The sequence below is a fragment of the Strix uralensis genome, chromosome 4 (assembly GCF_047716275.1).
Source record: "Strix uralensis isolate ZFMK-TIS-50842 chromosome 4, bStrUra1, whole genome shotgun sequence".
NCBI lineage: Eukaryota > Metazoa > Chordata > Aves > Strigiformes > Strigidae > Strix > Strix uralensis.
The window spans coordinates 96010927-96038752 of NC_133975.1; the positions used below are offsets into that span (position 1 = coordinate 96010927).

Below are 27826 nucleotides of genomic sequence, written 5' to 3' on the forward strand. Positions count from 1 at the left end.
ACTAATTAGTCTATACTGAGCTCATACAGGTAAGATTTGTCCAACAACTTGTAATCTGGTCAGCTACTCTTTGTATTGCTATCCTGTCTAGAGACTAGAATCACTTTCAGTTACACATTATGCAAAAGCAGAAATATTCCTAGAGAACCTACAGTTTAAATAAAATCAAAGGACAGGAAGGAGGCACAAAGGAATATGCGAAAAGAACGAAATATTCAGAACATAAGTACTTCTCTGCAGAGTCACAAATAGATTATTGGCCTAAAGGTTCAGGCAATTTTTCACACAGTCAAAACAGTGCATCTTGCCAAATGCTCAACTCCCAATAAAAGGCATAAAAGCTCTTCAGTACAATTACTGTTGTTTTCTACAGCACATACAGATTAACAACATGACAAGGCAGAAAAAAACCCCAAGCCACCTGTATTTTTATTTCAGCAGTACAACATCTTATATAGGTATTTTACTTAGAGAAATATAACCTAGATGAACCTATTGCAGGGTAGATGAAAGTTTATTGGAAAATGACATGTAGCAGTTACCAGTGTTTAAAGGTCTCCCATTGAACAAAATGGTATAGTCTGCTTGAAGTCTGGTTCTATCCAAGTTACACAAAGAATCTGTAATAGAAGGAATGATCATTTTCCTTGCAAAAACAGGAAAGCAGGGAAGAGACTGCAAGCACACTAGAATATAAGATCAGAATTCAAAACCATCTTGACAAGTCAGGAAAAATAACACATGAGAAGGAGAAGCAACCAGCTAAGTAACAGTCAGCAGATGCAGGGTTTTAATGAATGGTAAGTAAATGACATCAGGCTGTTGCAAAGAAAGCAAACAGTGTATTATGATGCATAAACAAGAGGATGTCCCACAAGGCACGAGAAGAAATCCTTCTCCATACCTAAACATTGGTAGAGATTCATCTGGAATACTGTCTCAGTTTTGGACACCTCACTTTCAAGATGATGTAAATCAGCTGAAGGGAACTCAGAGAAGTGTAACAAGAATGAGGGTTAGGCTAGAAACTCCTGATTTATTTTGGACAAAGTCTTTCAGAAATTCAAGTCAAGGCAGATATCAGGGAAAGTATCTGTCCTCCTTTATAGAAAGCATTGTCCATGATAGCATAGCAGATCAAAACCAAATCTGGCAATAAAATCTCATTCCTCTCAACTCTCTCTCCTATACATTAATACTGGTGCCTTCCTTCTACATAATTTCATATGTGCAATTGTGCAGAATGATAGCTTTTGGCAAAGACACTGGCACTATAAAATGGAAAAAGCCATGGAGGGAATACTTTAAAAGAAAACTGAATTCCAGTATCATATAGCTTTAAACTACCTCCTTTTCTATACTTCACCACCACATGAAAATAGGAAACACTGCTCTACCAGTTCTCATTCCTTTTCCTCAGCAGTATTAAACATTTTATGAGCACAGACAGTCCAAAAGGAACACTGTGTTGGGCCATAAACTGCAGAAATGTATATTCTCCAGACACATATAAAAAAAGTACACAGATGGCAGCAGTACTGAAGATAGTTATAATTACATTTTAACCAGACATTTTGAACTAAAACAAAGTTGTGCCTTCTGAGAATAATTTTTAAGTCACACAAGAAGACAAAACCATCTAACCTTGCCACTGTCACAACACTTAGCAGTTGAATTAACTCCCTTTTATCAGAACTAATTTTTGCTTAGTACTGTGGAGCAGAGGGATAATTGAAACAAACAATCTGCCAACAAAAACTGGGTTTATGAAGTTTTAGCAAGGGCAAAGAATGAACTCTGGTAAGTCCCCTTTAACTATTTCCCTAATTAAACAATAACATAAATTAAAATTAATTCCAAACTACACTTTACAAACAGCATTGTTCATATGTACGTGAAATTCTGACACTTGTTTTTTAAGCAGGTTTTTGTAAGAAAACAAAGGGTAACACTAGAATATTTAATTAAAAAAAAAACAAAGCTATAGACTCAGTTCTGGGCATGAAAATACTTGTAAGTATAACATGGGAAGAAATCTTAACATAAAATGTTTTGTTTCACAAACTATTTATTACCTAAACTGAACAAGGTTAGGTATTCCTCTTTACACCAGAAGAAACTATGTTTGAAACCAAAAGTTCTGATATAGCTAGCACAAACATAATTTTCTAATGCTGCTCAGTTCATTTAATGAGGACATGAACACCAACTTGAATTTTGGTGCAGGGGGAGTGAAACATCTTTAAGAGAACAAGAATTGTTCTTTACTAGAAGAAAGTTTGTTTTGGAAGTAATTTTCCTGATTTAGGAAAAGGAAACAAATTACTGTTTTCCATGGTTCAAAACAAAGTGAGGACTATTCAATGTTTCTTTAATTCATACAGAATAATAAAAGTCAGCAAATTCTACAATTCCTTTGTTATTCTAAGTATTTATGCTTCTGTGGATAATGTTCACAATATGATTAGCATCAGACACTAGTATCGTTTCATCCTATTGAGTTCATAGAAGGACAACTCAGTTTCTCCAAGAAGTTGGTGAATTATCTTAATAAAATTGTGCAGGTTCAGAAGCACTATTCTGTGTCTTCTAAGCAAAGAGTCACCAATTGTTTTAACTTTCATGCTGCTCCCTATAGAAATACACAGACTTAATGACAAAAAGCACCAAAGCTACTCCTACAGAAGGGAGCAGGGGAAGGAGGGGAAGAGAGGCAGAGAGGGAGAAACACAAAGCAAGTAGCAGCCCCACACTGAAAGGAGAATTACATTATTAGGTAAACCTCAAAGTTTCGCTGCAAGCAGATGGCCAGGAGTTCAGTGTGATTACACAGAAATATAAAGATCCTTCTATTAACAGTTAGGAAGGGTATTCAAGTTGACATACATACACAAACACAAAATATGCTTGAAACTTTAGCGACAAGATACTTTACGTAAATATCCGCAGCTCAACAGAAGAGGACCCATACTTTCCACTGAATTCTCATCATTAGAAACTGTTTGAACGACATCTGGCCTAAATATGGCTAGTAAAATGCTGATAACTCAGTTCCAAAATGTTTTCTTCTGATAAGGTTAGCTCCTCATTAAAGAAACACAAGTTTTGATGTGGCATAACATATAAGATATTTCTCTTTCTAGAAAACTTCAAAATGGAACCAGTTCTCTAAGTTTTGGAAATAAAGTTTTTCTTATTCTAGGTTTAAACAACTACTAAAGATGATTCAATTACTGTTTCTGTAACACTACTATTAAAAATACTTTTTAATACCAAAGTATTAAAACAAAGTCTGCATTTCAGCAGCTTACAGTCCAGACACAGACAAATTCACCTGGAAGTCTAATGTATCTCCATAGTTCTGAAAAAGCCAGCATACCGTGTTGTTACATACTGTAACAACAAATCAACTATCCATTTTTTCCAAACTTTCTATGTATTTATTACCAATTCAAAGGGAACTAGCATTTAAACAACTTTTCCTCAGAAATCTTCCATTCTGGAATTTGTTTAGCTCTCCATAAACTAGTATATTCAAATATGAGAATAGCAACAGGAAAGGTGCAGAGGAGCTGACAAGCAACCATCTATGTGGAAACAGAATAAAACAGAAGCAAGCATGAGGCCAAATGGAAATACTTGCTTATAAAGAAAGAGAAAATTAACAGTTTGAATATTCTCTCTTTGCCAAGAAGCACTTCAATCTTGAGACACTTTACTGCAGGAAGCTGAGATGATACAATTAAACACACTTAACCAAAGACAGCAGAAAATGCACTGCAGATGTCAAGTAATCTGTGCATATAAATTGATTTCAAGAAGAAAAAAACTTACACAACATAAAAACAAATATATATTTAGCCAAACATTTGGCTTTCCAAAGAAAATTAAAATCTTGAGTATAAAGTTTACAGAGCAGAATGCATAAGTGAGTATGAAGCACTGAAAAAATGTGAGAGCGGAGTGTAAAAAGAAAATTGACTATGACAGCTTTAATTGCTGTCATAGTATCAATACCGATAAAGCAAATTTTTACTTTTTAAATAGAGCATGTGGCATCTAAAGGGGAAAAAATATTACCTGTGGAAATTACAGGCTTCTTGACTACTGTTAATTTATTTAGCATAGCAAATAAAAACATTAGAGATTAGTTACATAAGGTTTGTCTTTCATTTGCACTATAAATCACAAGTGAGAGATGAAAGTCTCTCCTCCTAATATCTCTCCTCATATTCTCAGAAAGAACAATAAAAAAAAAAAAATGAACGCTACTATTATACATTTGCTGGTAGTAACGATAACCAGCATGCTTATCATAAATAACAAAGGTTCACTTCACAGATCTAAGAACACAACCTAGACAAAAGTATAAAGGACAGACAGAGTTGTAATTTGATTAGCCTTGGGGATTTACAAAGCAAATTTCATCTTCAGTCTCAATTTGACATTTAAAAGAACACTTAAAGCTCGTTTTGCAACTGCCACTTTTAGAGTGCTTTTCCATGGAGATGTCTAGCCAGCTTCACACATTTTCTCAAGTATTAACAACTAGAAGACCAGGTTCTATAAATAACAATTTTTATAAGCTAAACACGTAAATCTCAAGAACAATTCTAGTCATATTGGGTTTTAGTTTCAGCTCTTTTACGGTAACATCTTCACTGAAATGGAGACATCATTTCTCTCTCAACCAGCATGAACACTGAACTACTTTTACTGAATACCACTTACTAACAATAAATAGATTCCTATGAATATGGAAGAAGAGAAGAAAGAAAATCTAAAGTGTATTTTGGTTTCTATTCTTTTTAAGAAGGCTAAGAGAGGAAACTAGACAGGAACCATGTAGGACTGATTACTGATGCATAAATATGTATGTAATCTGGTAGACAGCATCAACACACGTAACAGAAAACTCAGATCCGAATGCTCTCAGGTACAACATGCTCTAAAACATATAAATGTAATGTAAACTTTTCAAGTAACTTTACATATTCACTGGATTTCCAGAATAAAGGGTTTTTTGTTTTATTTATAGTCAAACAGTTTCTAGCAATTGCTTTTGATCTGACTTGGTAGTTTCAATCAAATCTAGCAGAAAAAAGTAGGTTTTGGTCACGCTGTGTGCAGGGAGGGGGAAAAAGGGACACTGCTACATAGTAGTCCATGGAGGAAAAAGCTTCAGTGACTGTTGAGCCATCAGTATGGCTGCCAGGTGGCCTGTCAATAGACCAGAAGCAATCCAAACCCTGTGCTGCCTCTTGCCCTGGCATAATTTAAAGAGCCTAGGATGGAACCGGGCTTACTACTAAGTTCGGTGGAAGAAGGGATCAAACGGAAAATCACGTATCATGTTTCACTTTTTGAGAAACAACGTATGTTTTACTAATGTCTACACATAAGAAAAAAAAAAGGCTTCCTGTTTCTCTGTACTTTACAAACAAAAAAAAAAATCAAAAACAATTAAGTCAAGCAAAAATTTACAATCACACAACCTTCACTTCATTCAGTGGCTAAGATGGTGCCATTTAATGAATATGTTTAATATTTTCTTCTCATCTCAAAAGATGGATTAAGGTTTCATTTACTACACATTATTTAAATTTTACACTGAGGATGGCAAGTGTTACTTTCCAATGAGCATCTACACGTTGTTCACAGACACAGTACGAGTGCTTTCTTAACAGTAATGACCCTAGCCTCACAACTAACAGCTCTGTCATTCCCATTTTACAAACTGAAAATAGAGGTGCAGAGAGGTTACTGAACAATGACCATCAGTTTCAAGGCAGGTAAGGTCAGCTTTTTTCCCTGAATACTTCATACCACATAGAGTTACTTGGGTTTGAAACAGCTCCCCTTGAGTTCGGGAAAAGCTTTGAACGCTAATCACTTTTGTACATTAAACTCGATATCCTGACACCCTGAAACACAATTATAAACAGCTAGAGAGTTTATAACGCCAACAGAGGAACTGTGCTAAACTCATTTGAACTGCAGCATAACATGGTAGTACAGGGTTTCCCCAGATTTAATCCTATTTGAACCCATTTCCTTTATAGGAAATGGGGGAAAAAGCCCATTTAAAAATACTCAGTGACAAGAAGCTATTTATGTTTAGTGATGCATTCCAATGATTAATTAGTCCAGTAAGAACACACCCCTTATTTGAAGTCTGAACTTGCTTAATTCAGTTTCCAACCACAGAACTGTGGTGTACCTTTGTCAGCTGAAGAGAAGGTTGCTTTTATCAAACACCTCTTCCTCAGGTAGGTACATATTGACTCATGAAGAAACCTTTAACATTTCCTTAGCTAAGCTAAACAAAGCAAGCACCTTACATCTTAATTACTAAGACTGCTCCCCCTTCTCCCAGTCATTTTCAAGGCTATTCTCTGGAAGTTGATTTTCCACTATCCTCCCCGGACTATTAACACCAGATGTACTGCTCCAGTAACAGTTATAGCTAAATATATAGGTCACAACCTCCTTATTTCCAATTCCCTTGCTCAACTACTCAAAGTTTCTCACCAGACCTTTTAGCTACAGCCAAAAGGATTGACTTCAAGTTCAACACCTATCAGTCATCAACTCCAAATCTTTTTCAGTCTCAGACTGAGTCCCCCTACTTGTTGCACAACTCAGTACTTATTTCATGGCAGAATCAGTACAACTAAGTGTTACATATTGTTTCATGTGTCAAATTTATTAGTGATCTTTGCAACCTTACTAATGTTCTTTTAGTCCCAAATTTATATTTATGATTATTTAGGTAAGTAAAACATCTGAAATAATTCTAACACAGTTATTTACAATGAGAACCCTAGGTACTCTGTAACCTCAAGTACGAGGGGTTAATGCAATGTAAGCTACAGCAGCCTTATCTCTAGTATGCACCAACATGTGCAGATGCTAACACACTGATGTTGGATTTTGCATGTTACTCATATGCAGCCTTGGAATCCATGTTTACAAGAAGCCAAATCTCTAGCCAACGCCCCCCAACAGTTTATTTTGTAACATAAAATTTAACAAATCTTTAAAAATACTCCAGAATGAACAGAGAAGCAATGTGCTTAAAGATGTCAATAAATGAAAATGCAGTTGTATTTCCATTGAATAAATTGATAAACCTAATCAATAGGTGCTTTAAAAATATACAAGCTTTCAATCTGTGTGTTTACATGTAATTACAGAGATCTTTAAAGATTTTATTTAAAAGGTAAGATATCTCATGAACCAACTGAAAAAGACAGAGCTGTGACCACAGCACAAGTTCCTGCCCAAAATCCCAGAACTCCTTACCAAAGTGTTCAGTGAGAAAGAAGGACAGACCAGCACACCAGGTATCGCAGATGCCTCAAAGCAAACAGGTTAGCTTTAACGTAATGAAAACCTTTAAACGTTCGAGCTTTATTTTCTTCTTACATAGGATGAATTAGGATCATGATCTTAGGTTACTTCATATTGTGCAACTCTAAGACTTCTGTGAATATCGACACTGTCCCTCTGACTACAAGCAGGGCAGCAGTCTGAACTGTCAGAAGCCCCAATTCAGCTCAGCTTCACCATTTTAATGAAGGTGAAGGGGGGAGCAGGGGGTGTGTCTAAAGGAGAAGAAAATAGAGAAGAACAGTATCTTCCCATAAAACTTCTTCCCTTTCTCAAAGGGCTGCATGACATTTTCCCAAAATATGAGAGCATACATACTTCCACACAATTCTTTCCTGGCTTTTTAACGCACTATAAACATTGGGCACACTAACTAGGATGCTATCTTTTGTAGCTGAACTTTGAAGGCACTTATACAGGGTTTCATTTTCTCTATCTTTAGAAGTTACACGGGAGAATGAAATCCATTTCTCCTAAGTCAGCCAGTTCCACACCTCTGACGTGCATATTTCTGGTATGATAGTTGCTGTGACCTCAGGAGTGTCAGGAGAAAAGGCCTCACTGGTCTTACTCAAGTTCTTGACACAGTTTCTCTCTTATACTGGAGTGATGCGTAAGTTACCCATACTAGGAAATACTTCCAAGTGTTGAGTCTCAATGACATCTTTTGAGTTATGATCCTCCACTGATCATATAATGAAGGAACACACACACACACACATTTATGAAGCTTAAATCTTCTGAAACACTTTTCGATCAGTTCCACCCAGTCCATGCACTGAGTGTCTGTGTCTTCCTTTGTATTTTAGGGGCAAGTCCACAGACAGTGATTTGCTGAGCTGTTATCTTCCTTTCTGCATTAATTAGCATACATTATCAGTCACAAAAGGAATTTGTACTGCTCCAGAGCATAAGGCCTTTTGAGATTCTATAAACTTAAGTAGAAGGGACAGAGGCAGAAAAAGATCTTCACCTAATCAGAGTATGCACTAGTTAAATAAGCACTGCATTAGAACGGAACCATCAGAGTAAGCAATATTTAATGGCAGCAAAATAAAAGATTCAAGAAAAAAATTAGAAAACAAAGCACTGAAATACAGTTAGAGAATCTTGTAAATCCTTATTTGAAGTCCTAAATAAAAAAAATAAAATTAGAAAAACTAGCAAAAACCACCAAGCAGAACAGTTACTGTTCCCCTGTTCCCCAACGGGTACCTGCCTGAAGATTCCTGCTAGAAGCTTTTTCTGGTTTTCATCTGCCTGCCATTTTCATTCTTCTCAGATTTTATTACTTGATACTGTAAGGCAAAAACTTAAGAAAGGAGGAAGAACTTACTGGTATTGAGAACTCCTCTGCCAAATACTTCAACACCGACGCTCCCCTTGCCAAAAAGTTACTTCTCTCTGCCAGGTTGCCTTGGAGTTTTGTGTCAAACTCCTTTCTGACAACTGAAGCAACAGAGTCAATTATTATGAGTTTAACTTTCTTTGAAATAATTTCTTCTTCCAAAGACATAATCCTAAAAAAGAAAAAACAAAAACAACCCAGTCACTGATAACATCATTTACACAATAGAACCATTTTATAACCCTGAAATTATTTAAATAAAAGGCTTACTTTAATAAGCTGAAAGTCAGTCCGTCTTTTCCCCCCCTCACACACCACCTCCACTAACATCTGCATGTACTGAAGAGATTTGGAAAGGCATCTGAGGCTCCAGTGGGCCACATAACCCAAGGCAAGACCTCTCCAAAAGAGGTCCAACACCAGAGTCCTTTATGTCTATATATGCAGGTCAAATTCGTTTCCATATATCGCCAAAGACAGTATGCCAAACCTAATCTGTTCATAATACACTACTAGCTGTTCTCTCATAAAGCTGCACTAGAAGAAGAAACTAGTCTTAGAATTCTTCCACTGATATAAAATACACAATATGATGCTAAAATACAACTTAATTCATTTGCATTGCAAAATGTGTTCACAAATTAACATAAGGTAACAACATGACAATACAACACTGCCAACAACAGCATTCAGGTTAAGGACTGTTAGAAGATTCCTCTCTCCCACTGCTGGAGTGGTCCCAGTCTTCCTGGAAGTAAACTGTGCTTTGGAGGAGCAAACTCCTATTTCATGGAAAACGTAACTCTTACAGTATGGTCACTCCACAATCCAAGACAAGACAAGACCTGTCACGTGAACGCTTCCCTTTAAAGGCTTACAGGGATCAGGTAATATAGAAATTGTCTATCAGAAATTAGATAACATCAACTGGATTAGTCACATGCTATGAAACGAGAAGAACGTCAGTCTTTCTGTACTAGTTTTACTTTGTGGGAGACCATGCTGTTATCAACATGAAAAGGCCTCAAGTAAGTGAATTACTCTTCATAAAACTTTGATACAAAACAAATATTGTTATAGACAATCCAGTCAAAATGGTCTTTGTTCTTTTCAAACTCTGGAAAAGAGTACCTCTTCAGTACAGTGCCACAAGTCAGCTCTCGATACAGGTGAATGCTACGGGTCATGCAGAACAGCTTTTCATCTGAGTCAAAATAAGTAGGGAACCTGCTTCCTGCTACCTCAACCAACCTATCAAAAAAACAGAAAGCATAACACTGCAAAAGGAATAATGTGGGGTAATAAAGCATTGAGTATTCACAAAGAAAACAAAGCAAGCCTCTGAATGATAAGCAGATACCAAGTAATACTGGAAATCTTCTTCAAAGGAGCAGCATACTTTTGCAGTCAGACTGAAATACTGGAAGTCAGAACAGTTAGGTTCTCTTCCCAGTGATGCTGAAGGCAGCGGTGCACTAGGGAAAGACATAATGTGTCTGTACGCAAAGGAACGGCCTATCTCCTGTAAAAGGAAGCTGCAAAGTTTATAGTCACTGAATGCAAAGTTCTTTGAGTTTTGTACAAGAGGTCCCACTCAATGGCCAAGCACTCTCCTATTTTAATTATTACATCTAAATACTATTTTCATTTAAACAAAGTTACTCTCCAACTCAAACCACCTTCCCCTCCACCTTTATCTTGCAATGAAATCATAAAGCAGACCTTGTGTCACCACAGAAATTTAACAAGCTGATAACAAACAAAATCCCTTACAACGTACAGCTAACGTGGAAGCAGGACTGCAAAGAACAGAGCCCAGTTCACCTGCGCGTACTTATACAAGCAGCACGTGTATAGCAAGTATGCCAGCCAAAGGGAAAATCTTTTCACAGATAATCTCTCCTTAAAAACAAGAACAAGGTCATCTGGCTGGGCGATTTTTTTACTGAAACCATTTCCATTGTGACATTTACCTATTTTTACAAAGGGCTTATAAAATCTTAAGAAAACATACTTTTTAGAACATAGCAAAAAAAAAAAAAAAAATACTATCAGCATTGTGTCACAAAGTGACCAAGGCTCCAGCTGCCAGGCAGCTACAACTGAACATCCATCCATTCAGATAGCACAGATACAATGGGCAGGACTTGATATAATGAAATGACTGAACAGTTTAAGTGTCTGCTTCACTGATAGAACTGAATGAGGGATTCCATGATTAAATGGTCTCCATTACCTTATTAGCAAATTCATGACCCTTCAAAACCTCGAATTACAATTGTTAAGCATACCACTGTTTATTATCGGAGTAGACTAAGTGTATCAGATAACTGGTGATAACACTAAAAGAAGTCAGAGGAAGTTGGATCTTTATTATTTGTTGTCAAAATACTTTTATATTCAGAAACTATGCTTTGAAAAAAACCTCTTGCACAGATGTAAAACTAAACAATGTACTGATGAGAAGCCAACATTTTCAGTTAAATGAGATTTTATACATAAAATCATTGAGGACACTAAATGGTATACGTTTTAGAAATGCTGACTGCCTGCAAACTCCTCAGAAATCAGTGGAAATAAGTTCCACCCCTCTGAATACAAGGCAATTTTATCTAGGTCCTTAAATAAATGATCAAATAAAATAACTTAGAAACTCTTAATTTTTTTCCACGATGAAGATTTTATTTTTTAATAACAGAAAATACTTAATTGTTTGTATTTTAAGCAGACATATCCCACCACCTACAGCTTGAGAAGAGTGGCATCTAGTGGATGATACCTGTGGGCACAACTTACTGGTTATCTTGATGCTTTTTATTTAGGCCCCTTTCATCAAGAAACAAAACGTTAAAGCTATTTTAGAAAATTCTTTTAAATCAGTTTTATTTGGTTTAAAAATAGAAACACTAAGCTTGAATGTTAGTATACCTATCCTGAGCAAGCAATTTCACTCAATAGCCTGAATCCCATTCATTAGATACATTACTTATTACATCTAAACTTATCCTGCAGAACTTCCAGGTACAGAATCTTGTCTTTCCATTTGCATAATTAATCATGCAGACCATTTGGGCAACAGTGATCTGTCATTCAATGCTGTTCATGAAATGAGATTTCAGTACACTTCCTAATGAACATGCATAACACAATGATCATTACACAGACTGACTTAAAATGACACACCAAAATCTTGCCGAGATTGCAGTACTATTCACAGAGCTCCATGCAGGTTCAAAGTTCTTTAAGATCTACATCGTGTTTGTCACAATGAGACCAAAAACTGCACAGAACATGTTCTCTGCAGTCATGGGGTGGAAAATCCACTTGTTCTCAGCTTGGGTTCACAGAAATTTGTATCTAATGTTTTTCACAAGCACTAAGTATGGCTAGAGAGAAAAGCAAACCAAACAAATTATTATCAGACTTTCTAAATAAATCTGGTATGTTTTCAGTTAATAGCTGGCTAGAGGTCAATTGAATTGCTACAAAACTGATTACAATAATTTTAATTTCTGGACTTACCATGGGAATGCCATTTACCTGTCCTAGAGTCTGTGTTCCGACAAAGCTGAATGACAGACACCATCTGCACTGTTACAGTTTTCTCTTACACAACAGAAAATATATAAATTACAGAAACCAGTGGCATATCTTAAAAGACCAGCTTCAATTCTGATCACTCTTCTCAGCTTTGCTGTTAGGTTGAATTAAACTGTCATGTTCAAGAATAAGACTACGAAAATTTGTGAAAGCAAAAACCTCCCCACCCCGGAGACCTGCCATGTAGAATGACAAAAAAGAAGTGCCTTTTCAGAAAAGAAATAAAATTAGCCAGCTTTATGCAGTATCTTTCTAGAAGCAGCACAGCAGTATGACAACTACAACTTCACAACTCTCAGCCCTAAAAAGCAGCAGGGATACAAACACTCTTCTCAGGCTTCCTGTAGAGACTTTCCAAGTTTTACATAAAAATAGTGCCAGCTCAATGTCTCCATTAACCCCTTTAAAATAAGTTGCTACCAAATGGGTATTTGCCCTCTTAAGTGTTTAAAACAACAAAACCAAAATCTCTTCTACTTCCCATCTATTAATAATGCATGATTCTGTAATCCTAAGAAAATTCAGGTTAGGAGAACTCAGATCTCCAGGCCAACATCCTGTTCAAAGTAGTTAGTGCCAGCTATGAAGTCAGAACAAGTTACTTTAGGCTTTATCTAGTCATACTTTGGAAGCCTCCAAGAACAGAGGCAGCATAATCCCTCTGGTAAGCTTTTTCCAATTCCTGACTGTCCTTATGGTGAAAGAACTTCTCCATATATCAGCACAGAAACAGATTTCAACGTATGCTTGCTGTCTCCTTGTCATGCACCCCTGTGCCATCTTTCTGATGGCCTTCCCACTGGTAGGGGAAGACTGCTGTTAGTTCCCCCCCAAAGCCTTCCCTCCTCTAGACTGAGCAAGCCCTCAGTCTCCCCACAAAGGGAGTTCCCGACCATCTTGGTAGTCCCCTGCTGAACTCCCTGCAGTTTGTCACGTCTTTCTCATACCGAGAACCCAAAACTGGACACAGGATCCAGATGTAGTCTAACAGGTAACAAGTAGAAAGGGAAAAGCACCTCCCTCACTCTGCTGGTGCTGCTCCTTAGAGGACGCAACACAGAAAATATAAAATATATCTTGTTTGCTGAAACTGTGTTTAGCTATCATTTCCAACTGAGCAATACTAAATATGATTTAATACATAAATATTCTCATCCTTAGTAATAATGTTATTTTTACCACATTTCCTTTCTACATCCTACTCTATTTTCAGCAGTTTCATTTTCACATTCACCTGTTTTCCTTTTCTCTAGCATTTGCTTCTAAGCAACAAGTCTTAATTCACCCATTAAATCCTACCCTTTTTTTTGCTATCTGCATTTCAGGGACCTGAAATAAAAATTAAGTGGTATATAAGAAGCAAGCACCATACTTTGCAGAGCCATTACTTGAAGCTCTTTTCTTTGATATATTACACTTCCAGTTTAAAGTTATTCAAACTTCTGTGAAATTAACTTGACAAAAACAGTGTCAGAAATCCCACTTTCTTATCCATGATAACTTCAAATGATCAAACAATACAAATACATTTGCTTTGGATACTCCCAATTCAGGCAATGGATATAACTAAGTCATCTGAAATATATAAATTATTTCAATGAACCTTTTTCTGCCCACTTTTCTACACAGACAAGGATGAGACTACTGTACTTCTTGTCCTTCCCCAGACCCTTAATAACTTTTGAACTCACTAATTCCAAACAACAGTGACAAAGAAACAGACATCTCAAAAACATAAAATCCTCATGGTTTAGCTAAGTAAAGTAAATTAGAGCTACCTTTAATTAAATACTGCAGAATTATTTCAACAGTTAATCGGTCAGTTAACACGGAAAGAGTGGTAACCAACAAGTGCATACACCTGTAACTCTCTGGGTCTCCTGTCCATTCAGCAGTTAGAAGGTACCATAAGTGAACAGCGGAGCAGTTTCAGTCACATGGGTGAAGCAGGAGATATTAGAAGAAGCAGAGATGTTATAGAGGTAAGGGAATGTAGTACTGCATGGCCACTAAGGACATAGGAGAGATGAGAGGTTACTGCAGATGGAAATCAGAAGTGCCGAAGAAGGGCAGGGGGCCCCACTCAGCAGAAATAGGACAGAAATCTGAAGGAAAACTACTTCTGTGTCCTACTGTTCACAGAAGAACCTCCATTTCCTTTGTACTCAAAACACTCGGCCTTTACATCCTCAAAACCTTCCTGCTAACTACACAAACTAAACTGCAAAGAAAGATTTCAGGTACAGGACTGTTAAGACCATTTATAAATTAGAGAGCGTGCCATCTACCTCATCATACCACAGTCGGAATCTGCAAAATCATACAAATTAGGAAGGTGAGCAAACCATTCTATTAAATTAATTTCGTCATCTATGAAATAACTACATATATCACAGAAATGCTTAAAAACTACCATAGGTATTTACTTTGTAAATACTTTGCTCAGAAAATAATTGAAGGCTCCAAGATAAAAGGCGCTAAAGAAGTTGCAAGCGTGTATTTTAGAATTTTGAATCTTACCTTTCAGCACTGAACGCAGACTCTGTGTCAATGTATATAACAGCCCCATCTAGTCCTCCCATGCTTACAGGCAGCGTAGCCAGAACACTCACCATAATACAAAATTGAGTTTTGCCACAACCTGGTGGGCTAGTTATCTGGAAGAAAAAAGATTAGTAACATAAACAAGGGTTGTCACATTCATTTCACCCTAATTCTACTTCTAACTAAGACCTATCAGCCAGAACTCAAATTCTGCTCTTCCAGTTACCAAAGGAGGAGACAGCCACAAAAAGATAGAATGCAGCCCACAAAGAGCAACTTGCAGTTACTCTTGGATCTGTGCCTTGCAGTCAAACTCATCCACTGAAGAATACACACTTCTTCAGACACAGCATTATGCTGGTACTTTATCTGACATCCTTTATTACCTCTCATATTTGAGGTCCCCTACTCTCCCCCTCCTCTTACAAGATCTTCCCTAGAGCTACACCTAGGTCTCTTCTCTCTCCTTCTCTGTGCTACCTTCTAAAATAGAGCAGAATTAGAAGATTCACCGTTGACATTCACATGACATCAATGGCCTTTATTGCTGAAAACAAAGTCCAGAGCTAATGAGTTCACAGAGGTAAATGACTGCTTAGGAATCATCATTACCTTGGTTACAACCAGGTCTCCCTGGGAAATCACAAGGAGAATCACTTATACCCTATAAAGACTGAACTGAACATTCAATATGAACCACAAATACATAAGACAGATTTTGTCTGCCCCGGCGACTACTATGCAGCATGTGTTTTGTCATTGCTGGTAACTCCCTATTACCATATTTCAACATGAGCACCATTTCAGGATCCAGACCAGTTTGCCAATTTTAAGCTTTCACCTGCCCTTACTGAAAGCCTACTACAGTTCAGCATTATTCAAAAGGAGCACACTTGACTTGTGTGAAATGGTTCTGGTATGATTTCGATCCAAGAGAAAAACCACAAGGATCAAAAGAATACATTGTTTGATGAGATCCCCAGTTTCTAAGCGCAAGATTCTTCTACTAGGGATAGCAGTATGCTGTTCTTTATCCGCTGCAGATCTTGCAGAGATTGTAAATGAATGCTGAGCTCTGTGTTCAGATAATTGTTCATTACTACTACACTAGGTCTTTAAATACAACATCACATTATCACTGCTTCTGGGAAGGGAGATGATGCCATCTTAAATACTAAGAGTGCTGAAAAACAGCAAATACAAAGTTGAAGTGACTTTAGACACTAAAAACAGAGAGTGATGAGTTCATTCTGATGTTAGTAGGGACTAAATAATAATGTAAGATAAAAGTAAGCCTCTCCAGGGAAGTCAAACTGCAAAATGAAGCATATCTCCTCAAAACACCTAGTACTGCCAAAAGAAAGGCTTAAATACAGAGCTGATGTTTTAAATTAAAAATGAAACCTTACAAATAGACACACTCAAAATCAAACTGATTTTTGAGCCTGAATGCACAACACTAAGTACAAACACTCTTTCACCACAAGATACTACAGTATTGCTATGGTTTTGTTTTAAGCAGCAGCAGCATGACTTGAAGTACAGAAAATTCACGGGGAAACACTGAGGGACTGCATTAGCTACAGTTACACATTAGCTATTGTCAACAGTTGGTTAAAATCCCTTGAATCACTTCTGTCTATAAACAAGGCCTGAAAACCAAGCCATATCAGTCAATCTACTTGAAGCTTTAATGCACAAGAAGCATTAGATGATTTTTGTTTAGAAACACACACTGCATTTTGTGAATTACAGATCAGGAATCAGTCATATTTATGCAATTATCTGTCCTGCATCCAGTGTACTTAAATTACAAAATGTCGTATCAATAATAGCTGCCACATTTTGATATGAACCCAAAGCATATATAAAAAATTTCAGAGGCAATACATATTTCTTAGACTGTGATAGCCAAGGAACCTCACCAGCTGTTTCTAGTTAAAAAGCTGACTTGAAATGAGTGAGGGAAGGGCATCAATCCAGTTGTTAAATTAAAATGTTTGGACAACTGTGAGGAGACCTCATAAAAACGTTTGTAGTTTCAGCCTTGCCTGGGAGGTGCACTGGAATCAACATTTATTTCAGTGGCTGATGCAGGAGCTAATTCAGCAGAGATGCTGTAAAAATGTCTGAAGATATGAGCATCGTATCAGAGAAAGACAGTGAATCTTGCAGTACAAGCTAGTACAAGGAAGCAATCCAGTGGAGCAGGACAGAATTCCTATTCCCAAAGACAACACTACTTCATCTTTTATCAGCATTCCTCTAGAGGGCGTTAAAATGGGATTTTAAATAATCCACCGTGAACAATTTTAAAGAACTACATTTTATTGTAGCTACCACTGGTTCAGCAAGTGTTTTGAACAATACAATCATAGTTAAAAAAAACAACCTAAAATTCCACTAATATAATTTAAATCAAATGTCTGCAAAAAGTTTGCTTAGTTTGTTTTACTCTAAATTTGCTCAAAAAAAAAAAAGTCAAGTCCACCCAGATAGAAATGTGAAGACTACAACAGTTTTTAATTTATCTCTGCCTAATAAAATATACTTTTATTTTTCAATAAGCTATATATTGTCTTCTCTGGCACATCTGTAGGGTTTGGATGAAGTCACAAGGAGCTAATTCTTCCTCAGCTACCAGGGGATTAAACTCTTCAATATTCACAAAGTCATTACTTTCATTTTTCCTCAGAGGAGTTGGCCAAAAGCTCTGACATCTGACCACAGAATTTCAGCTGTGATTTAATTTCCAACTTAAAACCTAATAGTGGTTTGGGAAAAAATGGTCTGAGACAGCGCAACACAAATCAAATCCCTCTGGCACTCAAAAAGCAAGCAGCTGTAGAAGATACCACCACAAGTCTTAACCCTGTGGTTCATGTACTCAAATTCCAAGTTTCCAACCACCCTCACTGCTGGGTAAAGTAACAGGAAGACAACGATTTAGCCACACCAGTCAGGAAGTTAATGCTGCACACAACATACTTTTGAAGAGTACTTCTCTCAGACTTTGAATATCTGCCTAATAACAAAAACACCAAAGGGCAATCTGCTGGTCAGCTATGCCTCACTAAGTTGCAAAAGAGCAAATTAAAATTATTAAGTTTCAGAATCACTTGAATTCAAAAAGAACATCACCTGAAAATGTTCACAAGCTGCAATACAGCACCAAAGCAGCAGCAGCAGACACTTGATAGGTTGCTACTAAAATTTCATCTAACAATCATGCTGAAGAACACTTGCAGTGCTGCCAACCTTTGAAACTACTTCAGATCTCATGACTCCGGCAAAAACGCTTTTAAAAATCTCCAGAACCAGGCTTTGAATGAGAAGCTGTTTCTGCATAGTTAATTGTTCTCTGCCTTTATGTTTGCTGAGAAACCCCCAATACGTGCCCTAAGTTGCTCTCCATATTTAGTACCTAAAAGGCAAATAAAAACCAAAACACTTTTTTTTTTTTTCAAACAACTCTGATCTCTTAAATTAGTCATCTAATTTCTGGAGTCCACCTAGTTCTCTCTATAATATTTCTGATTAAATAGTTATTATGCAGCAGTATTGGTTGCACCCTCATGCCAGAGGGACAAGACTAAGCTACCAGTGGAAGGACGTAGTGCTCGCAGCTCTGGTCTCATCCACTAGATGTCTTGTACAGACTTCAACATCTCAAGTCACTCAGCGAGATCACCTACTGAAGATAACTGCATTAGGCAGGTTTCTCTAATTTTTAACCAAAATATGTTAGAATACAAAAAACTTAACATTCAAAAGTTTTTTTCAGAAGAAAACTTAAAGTGCAACACCTTTCCTCGCACAGTGCTTTTCATTTACAATCAGATGAAAGTTCAGCCTATCTTTGAATATCTTCATTTCCCCCAACTACCTTTACATATATTGATAGACACAGAGTATGACCATTCTTAAAATAGAGTTTAGCAACAGTTTCAGAGATTTTCTCGTATCTGAAGAAATAAATGTTTTAAGGAAACACTGGAAAACAAAATTAAGAATTTAGTATTGTGACAATCAACTAAGCTCAGAAGTATTACAAAATACATAGCTCTGGAAAATTAAGCATTTGTATTTACTTCCTGAAGAGCATTATTTTATACCATCTCTGAAAAAGATATTTGACATCCATGTTTTGAGATCAACAGCTTGCAGAACTTACTTTCAAATTAAAAAAAAAAAACACAACAAAGAAAAAAAACTTTAGAAGTCAAAGGTTAGCTAAACTCCAGTAGAACTCCCAACATATCAACCACTGCTTTTCCCGGATCTCCCTCTGGAGCAATGTCAAGAACATGGCACTCAGCAAGCTCCAGAGCCATTCTACTGGGCCTTTAGGCAAGAACATATCAGATAGACTGCACTGATAGATAAATGATAGCTACAATTAGGATTAAGAAAAAAGACAAATATTCATGATCTTTTTATCAGCAGCCTTGTAAATTAATTGTGTGGCTCTTCCAACCCAAAAGGATCATATCCACTTATTTTTTTAATTAGGAAAAAAATATTCCAGGATCCTTTAATGCAAACTTTTACATGGCCATCTTTTACTCAAAACTGCCAAGCCACAGGAAGACAGGCAAAACAGACGGGGTTATCTGGGTTGACCTATAGAAGGATGACATCCTTGATTTGGGCACCACTCACGAGCCAGCCACAGGCTCAAGGGCAAGTCGGCATATCACAGGAAAGATACATCTCTATTCTACTCCCTTCTCCTACCTGTACAGCAGTGGCTCTACATTTCAGCTAAAGAAGCACAATTCAGAAGTTTAAGCAGCATAAGCATGTGAACAGCCATTCTCTGCCTCCACTGAGGAAAAGGTAGCGGACCAGACAGAAATCCCGGAAAGACAGACCCTAGCCACAAGTGAGCATCATTTCTTTTCAAACACAGGCTGTGCTATTCCATCAGCTGACTGCATGAACAATAATCCAAAAGAAAAGGAGTCAAAACTACACCTAGTGTGGCCACTGCTTTTCTGAAAAATATTTTTAGGAACCAAAAACTCATCTCCTGCTGAAGGCACTATCCTCAACAGCAGCACAGTTACAATCTCAGGACCCTGAATGTCCCACCGCTACTTATAAGAACAGCTCTTTCTTCTTCAATGAAAAAGAATTGAGCAAGTCTTTTCTCCCAGAATTTAAAGACTTGCAGTATTCATCTTAAGATTAAGTTCTTCCGATCAGATTTTCTTATCGTAAATTGGTAACAAAGCTAGGCCTAAATATGAAAAAAAAAATTAATTCTGACAGATTACACTAAGTTTGTGGATGCGTTCTTAAAACATTTTTATGAAGGCCTGAATGGTGTATATTCCTATACATCATGTACAGAAAGAAATACTCCGAAGCTTTAAAAAGTAATATCCCCTCATTACGTGAGAGTCTACTAGAGCAGAAACTGTTATCGTCTAAACTCAGTGTTGCTTAAACACTAATATGTTTTAAGTCACTACTGGATTTCATAAGTTATTTCTGAGATCAAAAATCAATCTAGTTGGATTGTAGGGTGTGGAAAAAATGTATTTTCCTCATAGTAAGATTTTCATAACTTCTCTCTTCTACTTGTCCACTGTGGCAATTTGCCAAAGTAAACAAAGAAAAGCACTTAGTAAGGACTGTTAAAGTGTTCAAGGAAAAAAAATGGTTTCAACCTGTCTAAATTCAGAGCATGAGGCACACAATATATATTTTTCCACTTAATTTCAAGCACACAGCCAAGTTCAGAACTTTAAGAAGGCCAGTATGGCCACAATGCATAAATAGCCAATGTCCCTCTAGCTCTGGATTCTATCTCTACCAAGGGCCTACAACAGATGGCTAGGGGAATAACATAAGAACAGGGCACACATATATTGATACACCCTCCAAAGTATATGTTTTTCCATCTCCAACTGTACCTCAGCAAATTCCTAAGCCAGAGATTGCATCTTTGTATTTTTATAATACTCAATGAATCCCATAAGCATCTACACAAATCCTCTTTCCAGAGTATTGAAACTATGGAAGGTATTATTCACCTTCTGCAAGGCAATAGAGAAATCCAGGTACTAGAAGATGGAAGTGCTTCCTTGTTCTTGAAAGAAAATTCTAAGCAACAAAGTAGCACTGCATCCAAAGTCCAGAAAGTGATATAGACAGATATGCAATTCGTAGTGTTGCAATGCATGCGCATATAATACAGGCCTTAATTACAACCTTTTTAAAAATAATGCATTACATATTTATTGCATAAATTAGTTATATATAAAAGCTCTATAAAGACATTCTCATGCTAATATGTTTCACACTTTTTATGAAGGTACAATAAGCAATTAGGAAAAAACTAATGACTTAGAGTGAGTCAGTATTAAAAGGACAGACTCCTGATTTCCCACCTTGTGCTCTAACCACAAAACTACACTGCAACTTTCCCACTGTAAAATCCATCCAACAATTCTCCCAGATTTCCTGGGAAAATTTTCACTTTTTTAAAGGAATATAGGGTCACCAATTTTTTTTAATTCCTTCATTTTCTTACTTACCTGACATGTTGGAGAAAAAAAAAACCACAACATACAAAAAAAAGTGCAGCCTCTACCAATTTAAAAAAAAAAAAATCACTTCTCATACAAAATTTTTCTGTATTTTACGTTTAAAGCACCTGACACAAGACAGTCCAACCTGCCTGTGAGTTTTGACTTCTAGGTGTGATATGCAACTGCAGAAAAATACATTAAACAAGTTACCTCTGTGAGGGATCCACAAGGCACTCCACCATGCAAGACTTTATCCAAACTATGCAGTGTGGTAGATAAGAAGGCTGAAGAGGGATTGACAGACTTCCTCAGTTTCATTTCATAAGCCTACAATAGGAAGGAAAAAAAAGCAAAAGAAAACACAAAAATCAGAAAATGCTTTTTTTTTCGTTTAATGAAATAGCAAACTTCTCGCATTTGCTTTCATCAACCTGGAATGACTTAACACTTGCTAATGAGCAAACTATTCCTATCTTCAGCTATAGTCCTCTCTTAGGGTGCTTCCTTGCATTTATATACTATTTATAGCTCATAGAGTAAATTTAAGTTTGTTGTATCTCCCTCACCACAACATAAAATAATAAGCCTTTAATAACAATGTGTCAAAGGTTTTCTCTGCTCCTATTCAACAAGGCTTGCCTTCAACTTGTGAAACTCCAACTTTTAAGTAAGTAAACACTAGTGTATGATTAGTGACCAGTGCGGAACCCTCACATGAAACCAAGAACCCAGTGATTTCTGTATTTAACCCACAAAATTAGGGTTGAACCAGACTGTATAATGAAGTGCTAAGGCTTGGACAATAAGCCCAAGCCAGAGTTGACCTATAGATGAATCCTGTACATTTTATAACTGATAACCATTGTGCTAATAGGTATTATACTAAGTTATAGCAAACCAACTGTTCTGATGTAAAAGGTGGGAATACTGAAGCCTGAGCAACAGGCCCTGAACTGAAACTGCTAACCCAGTGTGTAGTCATTAGTGAAATATGCATAGAAAATGTAGCTTAAACATCATAAAACATGTCTATCCTGAATGTATCCTTATATTTCTTTATGTGTGAGCAAGATAACAAGGCCACAGAAACAGTTGTCTGGCCTTGTGACCTTGCTCATAAATTAACTAGATAAGCAGGGAAACTCCCTTAGCTTCTCCCTTAAGCCCTGGCCAGGCTCTGGGGGGAACCTAACGTGAGATGAAAACCAGACATTTCCGCTTAAAACAAAGGTGTCAGCTATTCTGGCTTACTGATTTTTAGGTATATAAGGCTGGGCCCGCTCACAGCGACTTTGGAAGCCTCACCTACGGGTGGACGCACCGCGTAGGATTTCCCACTTGCAGGGAAAGGTTCTCCAAATCCTCGCTGTAACCGGGGCTCCCCAGCGACTGCGGATCTGGATGATGGTAACGTATGCAAGTGGTGATGGATCTTTCTTAATCACTATTCTCTCTCTCTCTCTCGTAGTAATGATTTGATGCATTACCCTGTATTTTCCTATTTGTTTAAGTGCACTATTCTGTCTTTTCTTACTGTATGTTTTCTGTATTATTCTGTTATATTATTTAGTTATTTCTAGTAAAATATGCCTGCTCTTTTCACTCTGGTGTCTGAGTTTAATTGGTATCCCTAATCAGCAAAACATATAATAATTCAGTTGTTAAATCAGGAGTCCAGGTGAATGAAAAATTACCACATCCTTACCCAACTTTTTCCAATGTAACTCATGTTAGTTTCTAAATATTTGTTTTTAACTTCCCATTTCAGGGACTTATTTTTTAATTTGTGTTCCAGCCACTGGATCTTGTTCAGCTTTTTGTTCAGCTAGAGTCTAGAGACTTCTAATATAATTAACTTTTTCTACTCAGCATATAATGTGATCAAGTCACCCCTTAACTAACTTCCTCTCTGATGAGTTCAGTAGGCTTCACTCTGTACTTCATACTGCGAGGCAAGTTTTCCAGAAATTAGAGTTTTACTCTATATCTTGGCATACTCTCAAGTTTTGTTGCCAGTGCTTCCAATGTTTTATCTGGACAGTATTTTCCCCTTATTTATAACTCCTATTATCTAATTCATTTATTTATTTACTCAAAGATATTATCAAACCTTCTTGCTATTAGTCATGATGCTACATCAGTCACTCTGAGCTGAAGTCCATCTGAAATCCCGTGTTTGCAAAGATTCAATCCACATCATTTAAAAATAACATTCTCTGTTTCTGGAAGTACAGTTCTGTATTATATGCACTTACATAGCTGGTCATCTATCAGCTGGCTCTGTAGAACAGTCCTTGACAACCACTGTCTGACAAACCTCAATATCTATCAAGCTTCTCAGCAAAGAAATTTGATTGAATAGTGATGTGGGGATGACAGGCAAAAGAAAATGCTAGAACTCTATGTAAAACTTCCACCTGTCTTCAATTTATTTATTATTAACAGTTACTGATGGAAAACTAGTAATTAGCTAGCTTTTAATCCATTCAGTAGAAGTCATACTAATTGTGCATATCACTAACTTTAATGCATTATACTTGTGAATTTAAAGTTTCATAGAGTTACTGCTGCAATTACTACGCCAACTACACATAATAAACTTTGACGTGGCTTTTTTTTTTTCTTTCAGGAAAAAAAGCAGGCTGCATTGACACACGTCAGAACTGTCCACGTCCTCTCTGTTTGAAAAAGACATCATTTTTGACACTTTTTCACCTGAATTCAAAAAAGAAAACAAAATCCAGCCACTGCATTGCAACTAACATCTGTTTCCTTCTTGCACTCTCCCCAGTTAGGCTACCTGTAGTCTAAACCACACTACAGTTCATTGTCATGGATGGAAAAAATCCTCAAGAAGTTATTCTCAGGATCACTTCACTTCTTGGCACCAATTTTATGTCTAAAATCAGTTTATACTGAAATTCTTATTCTTTGCTTGTATTAAACAATGCTTTTTTTTTTTTTAGTTGCAGGGTCCAAACTGGAAGCAACTTTTATATGCTGGATTGCAAGAGAGAGTCCCATATTTTCCTACTGCAGTCAGAACAGATTCTGCAAGCCTGAACAATCTCTTGAGGCTATAATGCTTAATAAAAGTCACTGCGTCAAACTGAAGTGCCTCAGAGATCTAAATTTAAAAATAAAAGTATTATTTCACTGTGCAATCAAACTGAGACGTCACAAACCTCCCAGGTAAAAAGATGAGTGACACTGTTAAGCATTTTCCCAGACACTGTATCAAAACCAGAATCAAGACAAGCATACTTACTGTCTGCATTTTGGGAGCACAAGCTCGGCTGACTTTACAAAGAAGCTTCTGCACATCATAGTAGCTCTGTCCTGTCACTTTCATTAGCTCCAAGAGCGAAAGACATAAAAAGTCCTGAAAGATGATAGAACAGTTCAGAGCGCGCAACCTAGAAATCAAGATGGGACTAAACTGATGCAATTTATACACAACTAGTATACATTCCACAGGTTTACCAACTGTGCCATGTTATGTACTATTATGCTATACTTCTCCTACCTTTCTCCAAGACCAGTATATTAAAAGAAATTGTACTTATATTTTAAAGGATATGTGAGCTCAAAGGACCAAACATGCAAGAACTGTGCAATGGAACTGCAACAAACACCTTTTTGCCCACAAAAGTCTCACATCTACCTGAAAAACATTCAAAATATATCATGTCTTCTAGAGTGCAGTCCTAATGCTAGATCCTACATTTATGATGCATACTACTGAAACATATAGGGCCTCTTGACTCTCTTTAGGTGAGCATTCGCAAGAACAACTTCAGAACGTACTGCTGAATCAACCCATAACTGACAGTGTAACATCACAGCACATTCACATGCTAGATTATGTAGTATACATGTGTTTCTCTGAAGTGTTCACAAATGGATGTCTTACTCCATACAAGTAGTAGCTACACACCCCGGCTAAAACAAAGCATATTCAGGTTCTTCAGAAGTGAAGTTAGTACAAACATACAAGTTTAAATGTTTTAGTTAGGCATCTATTGTTTTAAAGCTACATTTTAACAATGTAGCAGGCCAGAGAGTCTGAAATGCCCCCTACTTCATAGAAAGCTCTCTGTAAATTAAACCACAAAAAAGCAAACAGCACATGCATTAAAACACAACACCCACACACACGCAAAAGAAACCCCACAACACACCAACCCCAAAAAACTACCCCCCACAAACATAAAATAACCCTTTCACCTGACACGTAGTTATCTGATACCGACTCAGCCTTTCACACAGCTCTTCAGACAACCTCGCTCTTCTTAGTTTCTTAGCAGCCATGCTCTCCAAGCTACAGAGCAAACAAAAAGAAAATTTTGAAAGATGCTTGGAATATGACTATGCAGACAATTATACTCACTCCTTGCTAAAGAACAGGAAAATGTGCACACATGCGCATGCACATATATATAAAATTTAATGTTGTAGACTTCCCATATAAGTCTATGCAACATTAAATTATATTACCACTCTGAAAGCAGTTATGTTAAATTATATTTCATATTTTACATGTATGAGATCATGTCAGTTAAGAACAGTCAGCCATGTTTATAGGACAGATGTTTCTGGGACATAAGAAAGCTGGAAATTACTCAGTGGTGAGCCAAACAAGAACTCCTCATGCTATACTGCCCTGGAATGAAATAAGGTTATCTCTGGATGCCTAAACACAAATAGTAATCACAGTAAGTATTTAGCCCCAAACACTATACTGCTAGAACACAATGCTCAGTTCTGGTGACCCAGGATTCGTGACAGATGTTGAAAGAACAGGAAGGACCCGGAAAGGACACAACAGAAAGACTGGAAACATACTTTAGCATGTGAGACTCAAGATGGTCCAGCTAGTCAAACCCATCTCAGAACGTTCTGGGTAACAATTTATGGAACAAACAATAAAGAGTTCTTTAATTTAGCCACTGTGTGACAGAAACCAGAGGCCAAAGCTAAGCAGATGAGGATGGGAACTACAATGTAAATATTAATTTATTCTAGAAGTGAACGAAAATACCATTTTTGTGAACAGAAATACCAAGGCAGCAACTGTGGTATATTCAGTCACTCGAGCAAATTGTATTTATTGAGATTCCTGCATAAAGACTGACTATTTCAGATAAGCCTTAAGACTATTTTACACAGCAGGTAAGATTACACTGCCACTACAAACCCTTCTCCCATTCTTAGCCCTCAGTTATTTGCATTTGCCCCTTTTTTTGTTATTCCATTCTACTGAACAAAGCTCCACAGGATGGTATTCAGCTCAGTACAACCTAAAGCACAGATGTTTTCCTAACCTGTAGGTCTGCTTGAGCACATCGCTGTTTCCACATATATTATTTAGGCAGTATTTGTGTTATTTATTTAGTCAGAAGTTTAGGCAAAATAAAAAGGCTTTTAAATAATGCGAAATAGCTGAACTTTTGCAGATGCACAGGCCTCCAGAACTTCACAAGATGGAAGCCTTATTGCCCCCTCGACAAAATTCTCCTTAGACAGGAGGAAACCCGAACGTTTGAAGTTTCGGGAGTGCTCTCCGAGTTACCAGCTGCATTAGTATCCATCTATCACACAGACTACACACCCGTGAGGGGGAAAAACACATCTATCGGCACGGACTCACACCAGGTGACACGGGTGCTGCCGGAGAGCCTGACATTATCACTTCATCTGCGACGAGAAAATGAACCTACGACGCCATCGCCTGAAGGCGAGGAGCGGCTGCGCTGCGGCCGCACCGGGCTCACCCTCCCGCCGCCCAGCCCAGGTGACTCAGGCGCCCGCCCGACCCCATCGGTCGGGGAACCCGCGGCTGCGCCCGCCGCCGGAACCCTGGCCTGGCCCCGGCCCCGCTTCGCCGCCGGCAGCGTCGCAGACACCCGAAACCTCGCTCCCGCCGCAAACCAGCCTCGCCCCCGCGGCTCCGGGGTCTCCCGCCGGGCCCAGCCCGCCCCGCCCACCCGGGGAGAAGAGAGCCCCCGCGCACCTGAGAACTTTTTTCAAAGGCTCCCCGCGGCGGGCGCGAGGAGGCGGGGCCGCCGGGCAAGGCCCGCGCGCGCGATTGGCCGTGCTCTCACCAATCCCCCGCGCCCGTGAGAGCCGGGGGCGCGCAGGGCATACCGGGAGCGGTGCTTCCCGCGGGCGGGAAGGCGGGAGCGCGCGCCGCCCTGTGGCTTGGGATGGCGGCGGCGGCGGCGGCAGCGGCGGCAGCTGTACTCGGCCCTTGGGCTGCGGCCCGGTGAGGGCTCTGCGGCCGCCGCCGCCGCCACCGCCCGGGGTAGCGCCCCTCCTGCACCCGCTCCCGCGGAAGGGACGCAGCTCTGGGGGGAAGGAGGGGCTGAGGGGGTGTTGGGGGTTTATCCCCACTCGTGAACGT

At 38.1% G+C, this 27826-nt stretch overlaps 1 protein-coding gene across 7 annotated transcripts in view; it reads right to left on the reverse strand.

Annotated features, from left to right (window-relative positions):
* RAD51B (RAD51 paralog B) overlaps positions 1-27530 on the reverse strand; it is a 409346-nt gene extending 381816 nt beyond the window's left edge. For 6 of the 7 annotated variants that reach the window (XR_012628885.1, XR_012628884.1, XR_012628886.1 and 3 more), the window contains exons 1-7: positions 27437-27519; positions 25651-25744; positions 24692-24805; positions 21634-21750; positions 14861-14997; positions 9872-9991; positions 8729-8912 (exon numbers count right to left, since the gene is read on the reverse strand). Coding sequence is in view for 4 of the 7 variants with exons in the window: in XM_074868069.1 (XP_074724170.1) it covers positions 8729-8912; positions 9872-9991; positions 14861-14997; positions 21634-21750; positions 24692-24805; positions 25651-25734 (756 nt within the window). In the remaining 3 variants the exon portion in view is untranslated. Of the gene's footprint in view, positions 1-8728; positions 8913-9871; positions 9992-14860; positions 14998-21633; positions 21751-24691; positions 24806-25650; positions 25745-27436 lie in introns of all 7 variants that reach the window. The other variant, XM_074868071.1, reaches the window with a different exon arrangement.
* Positions 27531-27826: the final 296 nt, after the last annotated feature.